This window comes from Cyphomyrmex costatus, unplaced genomic scaffold, assembly GCF_001594065.2.
Source record: "Cyphomyrmex costatus isolate MS0001 unplaced genomic scaffold, Ccosl1.0 scaffold398, whole genome shotgun sequence".
Classification (NCBI taxonomy): Eukaryota; Metazoa; Arthropoda; class Insecta; order Hymenoptera; family Formicidae; genus Cyphomyrmex; species Cyphomyrmex costatus.
The window spans coordinates 839,444-853,697 of NW_017278185.1; the positions used below are offsets into that span (position 1 = coordinate 839,444).

At 30.7% G+C, this 14,254-nt stretch overlaps 1 protein-coding gene across 1 annotated transcript in view; it reads left to right on the forward strand.

The window, feature by feature from the left end:
- The window catches only part of Nrx-1 (neurexin 1), a 246,604-nt gene that overhangs the window by 147,905 nt on the left and 84,445 nt on the right, over positions 1 to 14,254 (forward strand). Inside the window, exons 7-8 of the mRNA XM_018543777.1 lie at positions 4,143 to 4,301; positions 7,578 to 7,730. Coding sequence (XP_018399279.1) covers positions 4,143 to 4,301; positions 7,578 to 7,730 — 312 coding nt within the window. The remainder of the gene's footprint in view (positions 1 to 4,142; positions 4,302 to 7,577; positions 7,731 to 14,254) is intronic.

Sequence of the window (14,254 nt, forward strand, 5' to 3'; positions counted from 1 at the left end):
AACACTCAGGAAGCAAAATTTAAAAAGCATTAGCGACAACAAAATACGATGCATTTTTGCGTCTCCACGGACGCGTACAAATGCACAATGTCCGTCATCCGTGAGCGGCTAAGCAGAGCTCACGTCTAGTTGTAATAAATAGTCTACTCCATCCCCTTTGTCACTCCGTTCGCTCCATATTCGTCAAACGAGGATCAGCATACTGGTTGCAAGAGGGATACCCTCTCGCGCGTATGTTTCCTCTGGTGGGTTTGCGGCCCACTTTCCCGGCTACGCTTATTGTATTGCCCCAAATACATTGTGCACGCAACCGAGCAATGTCTGTTGACGCTTGGTGGCTCACGATTATCACGATGCGAGGAAAAAGGTGCTATTAGAGGACCCGCTTCCCTTAAACCGAGTTTGCATGGCTCCTTTCCACGCCATCGTTCATTTAGGTTTCTAATGAAATATCTATATTATTAAGGAATTAATTTTAGTTACATTGTATGCGTGCAAAATATTTAAGTACCCAACTTTCTTGCACGTAAGATTTTATTGGAAATGTATAAAATAAATTCTCAGTTAACACACCAATTAAAAGTAACATAACGTTTATATCATAATTTTGCTTAACAATGTAACTGTTATATATAATACGTGATATATTAGAAGTATTTTATTATATTGTTGAGAAATAATAACATTATGTTAAGTTAATTCGGGGGAAAACGCCACACTTAAATCTTTATTCTTGAATAACTTCTTAATGTTGAATTAAGTAGTGGAAAAACTATTATTCATACTTTAGAAAAATTATTTATATTCCTTCTTTATTTATACAAATTATCGAATTAAACGTTTGATATTCAGTATTATGGAAAAAAATTGATATGTCATACACTGCAAAAGTGGCATCTTCCCTCTATAAAATTTGCAATATAAACTTGCAAATTTTATTTATTTACAGTCTATAATCGAGAGTTTATAAAAACGCATAAAGATATGATAAAACGTAAATTGAGGAAATATGAAAGGGAATAATTTAAAAAGTATGTTGGACATACTTTTATTTATTTAAACAGCATTTTATTAACTTGAAATATTTCAAATTATATTAAGCATCCAAAATTTTAATCTATAAAATCGTTTTAATAACGTTATCAAGGAAAATTGCGTTATATATTTACTGTCATCTTCCCTCCCCCCCCCCCCCAGTAAAAGGAATATGCAATTACAATTTTTACGTATATAAAAATATTACAAATTACAATCTGTATCAACCATATGACTACTAGAAAGCACTGGTTAAAACCGTATATCATTTTTTCGGTTTTACAGCATCGAAGCACAAACCTTAGCGTACCACAAATATTAAAAAGCATATTTCATGATTTATCTTTTCGTATTTTGTTAAATATTTTTTTGATGTCAATTGGCATGAACTTTTTTGATAATTGTGCTTTTTTGCCCATTGTCTGTTACATACTTTTACTGATTGTCCATCCAAAGAAATAAAATATCTTTCTTTCTGTGCCATCTGTTTCCGAATTACTTTACTTTTAGTTGATGTCGACTGGAGGTTAATACTATTATTATTTTATATGTTATATATAATTTAAATATATATGTGTATATAATGTAGAATTAACAAAAAAAAATGCAAGAATTCATAGAATATTAATCATTGAACTCATAACTAAAAATAACAATAACAAACTGCACACAAAATATACATTATATTTTAAAAGCGACGGGTCATTAATTATCATGTTAGCTCAATTTCAGGGAAAGAAAATAGTTGCCTGTACAATGAATTGCCGGTTCAGTTCACATTGAGACACTATTATAAATGTTTAAGACGGCCATTAGCACGAGTCAGCGAGTCCAGAAGCGGCTAATGAAGATGGAAAATTAATTAAGTCGGAAAATTAATTTCTTCCTCGTGATAGAGCGAGATATTGCGGTTTCCCGATTCAAATCAAAGCTGCAAATTTTGATTTACTTCGGCTTAATTAAATTTCTACCTGAATTAGCGACTCGCCAAAGTAGGCTAATCCACGAACGTAATGAGCCTCATAGGAGATATGAAATTGAAAATTTATAAAGCTAAGCCTTTATATATTTAAAATAGAGCATACATGTTTAATCCTGTCAAACAATTCAATTTATATTTGTTTATCTTTGTTGATAATGGTTTTACAAAGAAATGATCGATAAATGATAGATAAATAATAATCAGAACGTATAACATAAACAAACGTTTAATAACTTATACATATAAAGCGGTTGAGTCGATTTAACTAATGGTTTGTCATTTATATAAATTGATTATGTAAATAATTATCTTACTAATTATACAAATAAATTTATTATTTATCGCTACGAATATATCATTTTGTAGGAAAATATTACGCGCGTAAAGTATTTCATTTACACATCAACTCTATGTTTTAATTTAATACTACTTTACTACTAAATTTTGTCATAAGTACATACAATTGTGATTAAGTGATGGCAGAAACGCATTAACGTATCTTTATACTTTTATGCAAAGTACGCTTTACGGTGCAGAACACCGTTATCCGTAGACAGTTCCTTAATTTCATCGCGATGAGCTCAAGATCTATTTGTTCACTGAGAAGCATCGGAGATAAGGCCTGAAGGATTATGAAGGAGATTGCTCGACTGCGGTCCAAGGAAGCGCCCTCGACAAGAGAGCTAATTACGATGAGGAAAGGCGGAAGCGGCAAACAGGGCCGGCCCTATATGGCTTTAATGCTTCACGTCATATTTTCAGAGTTAAATCAATTAAAAAGATTATTTTTCAAAGTCTTTATTCTACCTTTCTTACGGTTTTGTTTTATATCCTGTTTCGCTGCTGAGTAACATGTTTTTTTTTAAGTATAGGTTTTAAGATAATTGTACTTAAACAATAATGCATTTTGATAATGTAGAAACAAAATTAACAGTTTGTATAATCGCATTTAACTTATATACAGTAATCTCAGTTACAATACATTTACAATATGTTGATTGTTATATAATATTTCATTGGTTGTTATACAATATTTATACTCTCATATTAATTTCACAGTTACCTATTTAAACATTTCAAATTTTATAGAATGTTATAAGATTTCTGGTTTTCATTACATCATAATTAAAGCAAAAAGTTAATGTTAAATTAATATTTCTACTAGTTGTTCAAATTTTTATGTGAAATATGTAAACTTTTACGATTGCATTAAATTAAAGTGTTTATTATTAACTTTGTAATTAACTAACATTTTAAAATTGTATGTTACATATTAACTTAACATTTTTTATTTTTTATTACATCTATTTTTTGGGTATATTTAATGTAAAATTCATTAAAAAAATAATGAATTGAAAGAATATATATTCGAATGTTTTAACTTGTGTGTTTGTAGTTGCTTAAATTAAGAAGCTTTAAGATTTATTTTTTTGCTACTAAAAATCTCCAGGCCGCATAGCGACGGCCCTGGTGGTAAGCGAAGATGAAGAGTAGTAAGAGGATAGTATCGTCCTCTTAGTTAGATATGCCTCCGAGAAAGGTACGGCGAGAGAGAGAGGACGTAACATCCTAACGTTTTAACCCTGTCCGTTCTACCCGGTTTTCCCTTTCTGTTGGTTAAAACGTTTATAGACGAAAAAGGAAGAATATAACCGAAAGATAACGTCTATCGACACCACGGAGACCGTAACGAACCGCTTCTCAAGAACGGTGCTTGTCTAAATGCTAAACTTTACGACATGCCCGCATGATCGCCCCGGAAACTTTAGCCGCTCTTTTTCCGAGATGTGGAAGCGCGTTACCGACGTTAACGCTGGTTACTTTTATAAGAAGAGCGAGATATAACGATGCTTGCAATTTGCTGGCTTGGAAAAAATTACGGGCGAAATAAACAAGCCTTCATTTAATGAATGTAAAAAAAAGAAGGAAAAAAGAAAATCGTGGAATTTAAAATTATTAGAAAAATTACGAAACATTACAAAACAAATATTTCGAAGATTATGTTAAACTAAGAATATTATTTCTTTTTAATTTGAATGTATGCAGAAAGTAAACTAAAATAAAAGTTAAAATTAATTCCATAATTCGTCATGGAATTTTTATCCTATTATTCTTTCTGTTACAGCTCTCTGCTATTGTCGATGGGGTTTACGCTGAGCATGGTCATACTGCGGGATCGTTCACGCATTTGGCGAGCGATCGACTTCTCGTCGGTGGAGGAGCTGATGCGAGGTCCTTGCAGGGCGCCAAAGGGATCATCAACTTCGTTGGGTGTCTGAGAAAGGTTGGATTAGCAGCATGACTTATTTATATCTTCCAGCAGCTTCCTCATCCGCTTACACCGCAAATAAGCTTAACTGGAATCAAAATTGCATAAAGCGTAATAGAAGCCATTGACCATTTTAAGATTTCTACATAGAGGCTATAAAAATATTGATTTCGATATTTTGCAAGAAAATATAAAGAAGATAAAGTGCAGTAAAGCTCAATATAAAGTTATTTCTAAATATTTAACCATTTTAAAACTAATTTTATAGATAAGTAATATTAAGTGAGATAAACTAAAAACAAAATTATTGTATTTTAATAAATTTTTAGAATAAATTCTATAGCAGAAGACAAATAAATAATTAATGAATGAAAATAACACAGATAAAGCAAATTTTTAGGAAAAAATAATAAATGTAAGACAAATAAATGTAAAAATTATATTTTTTATATTTGTGTCTAAAATTTAACTCGTAAATTTAAATTTATTACTGTTTGTATTGAAGTAATTTCTAAATCTGAACTAATATTGTCTTTTTGTTCTTCGTTAATATAGAAAAATAACTTAAAATCATAAAATGTGACTGACTTATTTTTTGCTCTCTTATTTATCTTAATATAAGCAAACATTTATTTTTCCATGAGATGAGAGACAAAATCGCGCTAGTAATCAAATCATACTATCGTGCGGAATAATTAAATTGCCCTTTTTTGCCTTTTTTAGTCGAACATCGGACAATTACTGTGGTACCAAAATTACACTGAACAATTGCCGATGGAAAATCGCAGTAGCGTGTCGAACGTTTGACAAGATATTTGTAGTGTCAGTAAAGAGAATGTAATCACAGACTCATCTTTTGAGAGCACACATATTGCTTAAACATTCTGCGCTTTAATAAATTTGATTAAAAGGTCGACTGTTATATACATGTATGTAGTATAAAGGAACGTATCAGGATACTTACAAAATAATGAAATTCTTGTTAACTTTATATGAGTGAAATTAAAATCAGGAAAATGTTTTCCTTAAGGATGTATTGTACATATTTTATAAGAAAAAGAAAAACTTACGAAAAGGTTACAGATTTTTTATATGTATTTAAAAGTATGTAAAAAGTTTGCAATTTAGAACACGAATAAAAAAATATTTTAATAAGAAGTAGATAGGTTTTTAAAAAAATAATTAAAATAAAATGTGAAAACTTTTATTTAAACTACGAAAATTGAAATGTATCATTAAATATAAATATTGATCTTATTGAATTATTTCATATGCAACATTTATTTTTGTACGAAAAGTATATATATATATACTTTTCGTATAAAAATAAATGTTGCATATGAAATAATTCAATAAGATCAATATTTTATATATATATATATATATATATAAAATTCCTATTTCCAGTTACTTTTTGTAGAGTCTATACATCTAATACATTCTTAAGATTTAATTGTATGATGTAATTCTAAAATATTTATTTGCAACGATTTAATATAACATAGCGCAGAATATAATTGTGTATGTAGCTTTCATAATGTCTTATAATTTTATACCTTCAAATTTTTTTCTGCTTTTGAGGCAGTGTTAATTAATCTTTCTCATGAAACATTTTAATCCCACGTCTTCTTAATTATCTTTTGATAGTCAGTAAATATAGTATGGTTTTAATCTTTGAATTATAAAAAGATTTTTATTATAATCGCTCTCATTAAAGAATCTAAGTTGACTTTCGTTGAAGTTATCGAAACTTTTCGGTAGGTAACAGTAAAAGTTGAAGTGATTCCTAATTAAGAGCTCTTAAATAAATGACCATAATGTCCATTAAACTTGTTAAGTACTAGGCAAGAATATTTTTAACTAAGGACTTTCACACTTTAAGCGGAAAATTTGGAATTATTTCGGTAGTACGACGCACATGAAGTTTCTGTAGGAACCAATAAAAATATCTCCGCCCAATGGGGTGTCGACGTGGTCATCGTAACGCAATGAAATATTCATGCCAGCAACTTACTTGGGGAGTTTCACCCGTGAAGTAAAGTCGAACTAACGCGCCGTAGGTGGCGACAAAGAACCGCGAATGAAGCGATAAAACTTGTCACAATATAAAACGCACTATACTATAAGGCAAGAGGTTAATGGCGACTGTAATTTGCTGACTGTTTGCAGTTTAAGCAACGCGATGCGAATCGCACGATAAATTATTCCTATGAGTTTTATTTACGAGCGTGCGCGCGCTCGCGATATGTAAATTGTTTGGAATTCCATCGCGAACTTTCGACTTCTACGTAAGACTCTTAGCTCCCCGTTGCAATCATATTGCATTACGACGTTAGAAGCGAAAAAGTCGTATAAATTTTTCTTTTGCGCAGTATATCAAAATAGATCAGTTTTTTTTGCACGTGCAGATCTTTTTGCAGATATTTATCGACTGAAATTTTTATTTATTTTTTACCACCATATGCTTCCTTAATTTGATCGGCTTGTAGATATATGTATCCAAATATTGTGATTTTATATGGATTAAAATATCTCTTTCGACCGATGTGCATCAAGTACGCTCGCATGTCTGTTGATGGACAATAACTTTTATGACCGCAAAAGCAAGATATCTCATATAGGATAATCTGACATTTCTTTGCTTATCCTTTCTTCTGGGTCTTTCTTCTGAGAACAGCTATTTCTAGGAAAACGAACATGCATACAGTTACGTTGAAGAATTCCAGCTGTTTATATTACCGGCTCAAATATCCTTATTTAGCTTAGGAGATATTTCCAGAAGATCGGAGACTTATGATGACTGTTTCCGTTTTATGAACATACTAAAATTTAGACTAAAGCATCTAATTTCGAGTGAAATTTTAGAATGCTGAGCACACAGCTTAATAATTAAGAAGAATTTAAATGAGGAACGTAGGAACGTGAAGAATATACATTCCAGATTAAAAGTTCAGAATCACATTTTTAAAAAGGATATCTTTAGGAATATATTGTATATTTAAATACGTAAAACAATGTATTTTTTAAATTCAATAACTGTTATCTGAAGAATTATTATAAACATGTTGTTGTAAATATTTTTGAGAGAGGTGTTTCAAAACTTTTAGCCTGGAGTGTACATATAAATTTATAAATTCAAATTAAATTGGAAATATAAATTCAATTAGTTTAAAATTTAGGACAATTAAAAAGAAAAATAATGATCAGAGAGAATTTCAACTGTTTTTCTATTTTATCATGTAACGTATACTATACATATGCGTATACATTGTTATGATCGTATGTTCGTAGGTGGAATTTGCTGCAGAAAGAATCAGAATGGAGCTGATCGAAGCGGCCAAAAGCGGAGCGGCTGGTGTTGCGGCTTGGGGAAAGATGGATTTTTTCTGTCGTGAACCCAGAACAGCAGATCCAATTACGTTTACCACTAGGGACTCACATCTCGTGAGTATATGTTCTATTAATTTCGTAATAATGTATGATGCCTTCAAAAAAATACTTATATATGCACACTCCTGTCGCAACGTCAACTATTTGTAAAAAGAAGAAGCAAGATTGTCTTTCTTTTTCTTCTTTTAATTAATCGGTAAACCTATGGATATATCCATATATGAGAAATGATTCTCTATTCTCAAAGTGTTACAAATCTTTTAGAGACATTACTATGAGTTTTTGACGTAATCAATTTTAAAAGTTCCTTTAAATAGAGCTCTCAATGCTTCTCCTTTTAAGACGAATATGAATCTACATATTTTATATATGATCTACGTTAAAATTGAGAGATGACAGTATTCAGAACAAAGAATCAAATATTTAACAGAGTTTCTACTACGTATTTGTGAATCGAAGATATCGTACCGTTCTGGAATAATTGTTTTTACTTAAGAATGAACTCTTCCGCGACAGTGCGGCACTTTAATGCACGTGTCTCTTAAATAATGCAAAGGAGAAATACGATCCGATTCCATTATCGAGTAAAATCGTGACGATGGAAATATCCGATTAAATCGAGAATGCACTCGAGGAAGTTTTTTGCGCGAGTCAAGCAAGCTGCAAATAGTAACGGCGTAGCTCGCTTTCGAGTTTTCGCGAATATCTTCGAGAGGCGACAGCAGCGAGGTCAAGGAAACTTCGTGAATGTCCTCGTTCTAAATTGCTAGAGATTCTCTTGACTTTTTTATGGGAGGGGGAGGATGCATTTGACTCTTGCACGTGGCGCATGTAGTCGATTATCGATGCGCGGTTTGCTACGTAAGTTTCCAGAAAGAAAAAGCACAGCAGAAGAAATATTAACTGGAAGCAGATACATGATATAATATATGCAATTATTGAAAAAAGTACACGTTTGTATATTATTGAGGAATATAAACGTAAAAATCGATGCAAAAATATACCATGTAGATTTCGTATTTGGCAAAGCGAAACTTCGATATACTTCGTTCTTTTCTACTTCTGCGTTATTGCCATACAACGATATTAATGTATTATAATAACGCAATAACTTTCGAGCACATCCCTCGTCAATATTTATAACATGATGTTATAAATTCACATATTATTGATGTTTATATCAATAGAGTACAATTGAGAAGGGAATGGTTTTACATGAAAAATAAGTCGAAAACATAGAATACATTTTTTTCCATATAAGGCTTTGTTTTCGGATATATCAATAATATTTTCAATAATTTATAAAGTAATAAAACTCATCGTGCGTGAATATCCTGTTTTACCGTGTATTCTCAATTATCCAATACAACAAACACAAATATGATCAGAGAGTACAGAATAGTCTACAACGAGATTTATTAAATCGAAGTAGTACCCAGTGATTTAAAATCAATTTTTCTGAAAACACACAACACAAAGCCTCGTATAGAGAAATTTTATTGTTACGTTCTGTCGATTTATTTTCATATAGAATCACCTCTTTTCCAGTTATACTAAAATGTCCAGAATACTCTATGTATATTTAACATTCATAGACCGGTATTCGTAGTCATTAATTTTTTAAATCTAGTCTTAAGTAATGTCTTAAGACACTTCGATAGGCTTATGACATTTTAAGACTGTACTCAAAAATTAATTTAATTAAAAAGATCATAAATGTAAGAATCGTGTATGAATATGTCGGCTAATATATTAAATCCACTCATATTTTTAATATAGCGTGGCTCAAAAATAAATTCTTTTAATGTTACCAGAACACGTTGATTTTCTTTATTACAAAAATCTCTGTAAGAGTCTTTTTCGTTTGTCATATCTGAAGACACTCGGACGTGTCCTCAATGTAGAGCACTAACGCGAATGCTTTGCGCACAGCGCGTCCTCTTATGCGCTTTTACAGGCCACGAGACACCGTCGTTACCATTGCAAATCCTTGTTACACCGGCCATCACGGTGTCAAAGGGCGCGAGGACGAGGGTGAATGTACGTGCCCTCTAAAAGCGCATTTCGCCGCCCTCGTGCAGGAACTTGTTTATGAGCATGACCGTTCTTGCATTGCTCGCTCTCCATCGCCGCGATTTATGCAGCCTGGTGCATTAGTGCATCCACTCCAGGATACGCCCCTTTCTCTTTGTAAGTCCAGATGGTATGGATCATCTCACAATCTCGACGTCCATTGTTTTCGCGTGTTAAATTAACGCGATACAGAATATCGTTTGCAAATTAATCATTCATACGATTGTACTCGCTTTAGGAAAAATCTTTCTTCGAAATTTTTTTAAAATAAAATAACATATCCTTATTTTGTTTGAAAAAAATAGAATTCTTTAAAAGTCATTTATTTTCGGTACTTAATCACTCGGAAATTCTACAGGTGACTCATCGCTTTTCCTTAGGAAAAATAGATTCCAAATAGGTCACTGAATCTGTAATTAAATTGAGTAATTTTTGAACACTCAATATAAGCTTCGAGCTGCTATTCTATCGTGCAGCTTTTTATCATGCATAATGTGCACACGATAATGAAGCCAGCGCACGTGAGTCTCTGCAACTGCATTGGGTCATCGAGATTTTTAATTTAACAAGAATATTACTCTCACCGGCTACTTAAATATATTATGTAAGTATTATGTACGATATTCATGAGCCCTTTTATTACACATATACCGTTACTTAAAGTTAATAAATCACTGCTTTCGAGCATGAGAGCCTTATTAAATTATTTAATATTCAATAATTAATACGTGTAATGTAATTGGTCTGCAACTTAAAGCAGTCAATGATATTTAATTAGGTCAAAAAAACGTATCAACGTAAAACTAATTTAGCGTTTAAAATGAGAAAAATTATTCAAATAATAGAACTATTATATCGAAATATATACTTATCTAGTACTTACGAATAAAATATATCCACAGAGAGCCGACTTTATTATAAGCATTACAATATATTTTTGACTGTCTTTCATATAGTGATTACGCGTTATAACTTTAACGCAAAGATTAGCGTCAATACAATGATGATTAATATTATTTTTAATTAACAGATAGTACGCATTAAATTTACGACGTGCAGATGGTTATTCAATACGTACAGCATTCGCGTTTGTGGTTTAATTATAATTAATATCGATATCTCTCGGCGTACAAGCACAATTATCCTCGGCCAGTTCTGCGCTTATACCATATAATCGTAATGTTGCATTTGCATCGGACTCTCGCCCGTTACATAACAGTAAGAGAACGTGTAAATACGGATATTGGTATATTGTTGGTATATTTATAATTAGATGAGAGGCTTCGATGCCTACCACGTTCAGATATCGATGTTCACATCTCGAGTTACTCTTGAATCGACCAATGAATAGGCAAGGATGCATTTTCGTTATGTATACTGATAATATTCGCGATAAATATTGTATTTGCAATGCTCTACACTTGAGATTCAAGCCCTACATTATTCTAAAAGCATATCAGTAATAAGATCAAATATATTTTTGAAAACAAATCTTTCGTAAATTGTATTTTTCTGTTTTAATTAAATTGAAAATCTCTGTCAATGTTTAACATTTGAACACTGTTGTGTGTATGTATAAATATATTTAAAAAGTTGTAAACTGAAAGAGCACGGATTAGAAAATATTCAATTGAGATTTAATTCAGAAAATTAATTTAATATATTCTATTATTTTATTTCTTAAAGTCAATTATCTATAAAATATTAATTTTTAGGCGTGTTTTAGATTTAAGAATCAATATATAGATTATTTGACTAATCTCATTTCATAAATTCTAGTCCTTACAAGTTGTTAGTTCAATATACAAATCTTTAATCTTTGACATCTTTTACTAATCACGTTCTTTTAATTCTAGGATTCATAGAATTTTTGAAAGATTGTTGAATGAAATTTTACTTTTACTGTATTTGTATCAAAACTGGTCGCAATGTCTGAAAATTAGTGTTAAAACATCACATCGACTAAATGGTAGACTATCTTAAGATAGTAATTAGTAGATGAGACATTTACGAGAAATTCCTGGATCGAAGCCGGCTCGTTTATTGGATGGTGCAGTAGTTCGAGCAAACGTCAATGTGGACGTTACAGTGGTTGCGTTTTAATTATCGAGAACTCTCACAGCTTTACTTGCGAATGTCCTCTAAAATTATTCCCTGATTCGTTAAATATAGACTCATACTGAGATCTCTTCGTGTGTATCGTATATAATTCTTTGTTTAACATCTAACTTTATTTTCAAAGAAATGTTTTAGAAACTATTACATTAATTAAGCACTTTCTGTAATAACTGTTTTAGTTCAAGTATATTTATCCATTTACAATCACGTAATATTGTTTAACAATTTATACCATTCTTATGTTTTAATTTTGTTAAATTTTTTAATTTATTTTGAATTCTTTAAAGAAAAAAATATGCACGAATAAAAACAATAAACTTATTTTACTTAATACTTATTAAATTTTGAAGAATTACTTAGTATACCAGTTCTGCTGAAGATTTTCTAATTAACAAAATAAATAAAAAAAATCAATTAATTAATTAATTAACTATAATGAAAAGATTTTTTAAAAGTACAATCTATATCTTATTTTGCTTTGTTGTAATAATTATTATATTATATTATTACAACATAATTTGTATATATGTACGTATTTATACATTTTGTATATGTATATAAGAAATCGATATAATGGCGCACTATTCAGATATTAGCTTCGTAACTATAGGTGAGAAATAAAGAAAAACTAATAATGCTCACCAAATCGAAACAGTTGAAGGTATAGATTTGAAATTATTTGCATATTAATTTTACCGTAAAAGGGTTCATCGTCATTTATAGCTCGGTTATTTTAACTGAAATTCGTTATCCTCGAAATTACTCCCATTGCGCGGTATTCGCATTATTGCATTATCATATTAATACTGTCATTTCCATTTGTTAAAAGCAAATTGTACATGCAATTAGCAATTAAAAATGACATTTTATCGATTTTCTGTAATTCTTTCCAAAGTATAATAGAGTTATGATAAAAGTATTTAAGAATAACTTGTTATATTTAAATATGACAATCGTCTATATCAAGAATGCATTTTGCTTTAACTTTATTTTATCTTTGTAACAATCATTTAATAACAAATTAGTATTTTATAGCAATATACAGTTTACAAATTTCTGATTAAATCGTTGAAATTACCAATAAATTCAAAATTGCTGCAGAAATGAAGTAATTTATGTTTCACTTTCAGTTAATAACATACTAAAGGCTCGATAAGAGAGTTTGTTAATTTTCTCGATATATATTTTAATTTTTCTATATATTTTTAATAGATTTTTTAAATATCAATACATATCGAGAACAATATATATGTGCGTGTATATATAAACTTACAGTACACCGTCCTCTTTCAGGTAACAATACATTTATAACTTGAGTTTGACACGTCATTTAAAGTTAAACTAAAATCGGTACTGTAATGTCGTGACAACTACGGATTACAATGCAAGAGCGAAAAGGGTTTTGCAAAATCTCGCATAGACTTTTTTTACATTTTGCGGCGTACGTACGGCCGCGCAGTGGGTTCTTGTTCGCTCTGCTGCATTACGTGCACTGAACACATTTGCAGTACGAGCGCGTTGGATGCATCGCCGTTGTTACACGCCGATTTTCCTCGTCTACACGGCAACGCGCCCCTGATTTATTCTACGGAACTTCCCGTGTTCGGCCATCTAATGTACCATAGTCATATAGCTATCCCGTTGCACACGTGGCTACATGCATCAGCTAACTACGAGGCTGCACTTTTTCACCCGTCCATTCCCTCGCAGCTTCTGCAGAATTAGTGTCGTTAATTCAACGCACCGTCTTGGCTTATAATTAACCGATAAAACAAAACAGACAGCTTGCGTAGAATAAATGTTTAATTATGTGGTTATATATACATACCATATACTATAATTTTTGTTATATAAACTTACTCTCTAAAGTGTTAATGACCCAAAATTATATAATGTTGTAAAGGATATTTGTAATAAGCAATTTTTTACAATATATGTAGTTGAAGAATAATTATTTACAATAAATGTTTTTCCACTTTATATAATTTTATTTTTTACATTTTAACTTTTAAAATAAAAAATCGCTTAATTATGTTAACTTTAATTAAAAATACATTAATTAAAAACTTATTAATTTTAAACAATATTAAGTGATTCGGTCTGAATTGAGCAGTAATAAGATGTTTTTTAATTAATTTTAAATTTAAAATTTCAGTACAGCATAAAAATAAAAATATATAAAGAATATAATATAAAAAAATAATATAATGATATCGAACGTTTCAAAACTCACAGGTCCTTCTTTAGCGATTCTTGAAGATGTTACAAAGTCATAGAGATGAATAATCTAACGTGATCTTAGCGACATAGTGGTACAATTTCAGTTTCAAAAAATTAATTCTCCTGTTTTTATGAATTGTGTCTAAAGCGAGAAATTTATTGTCGTC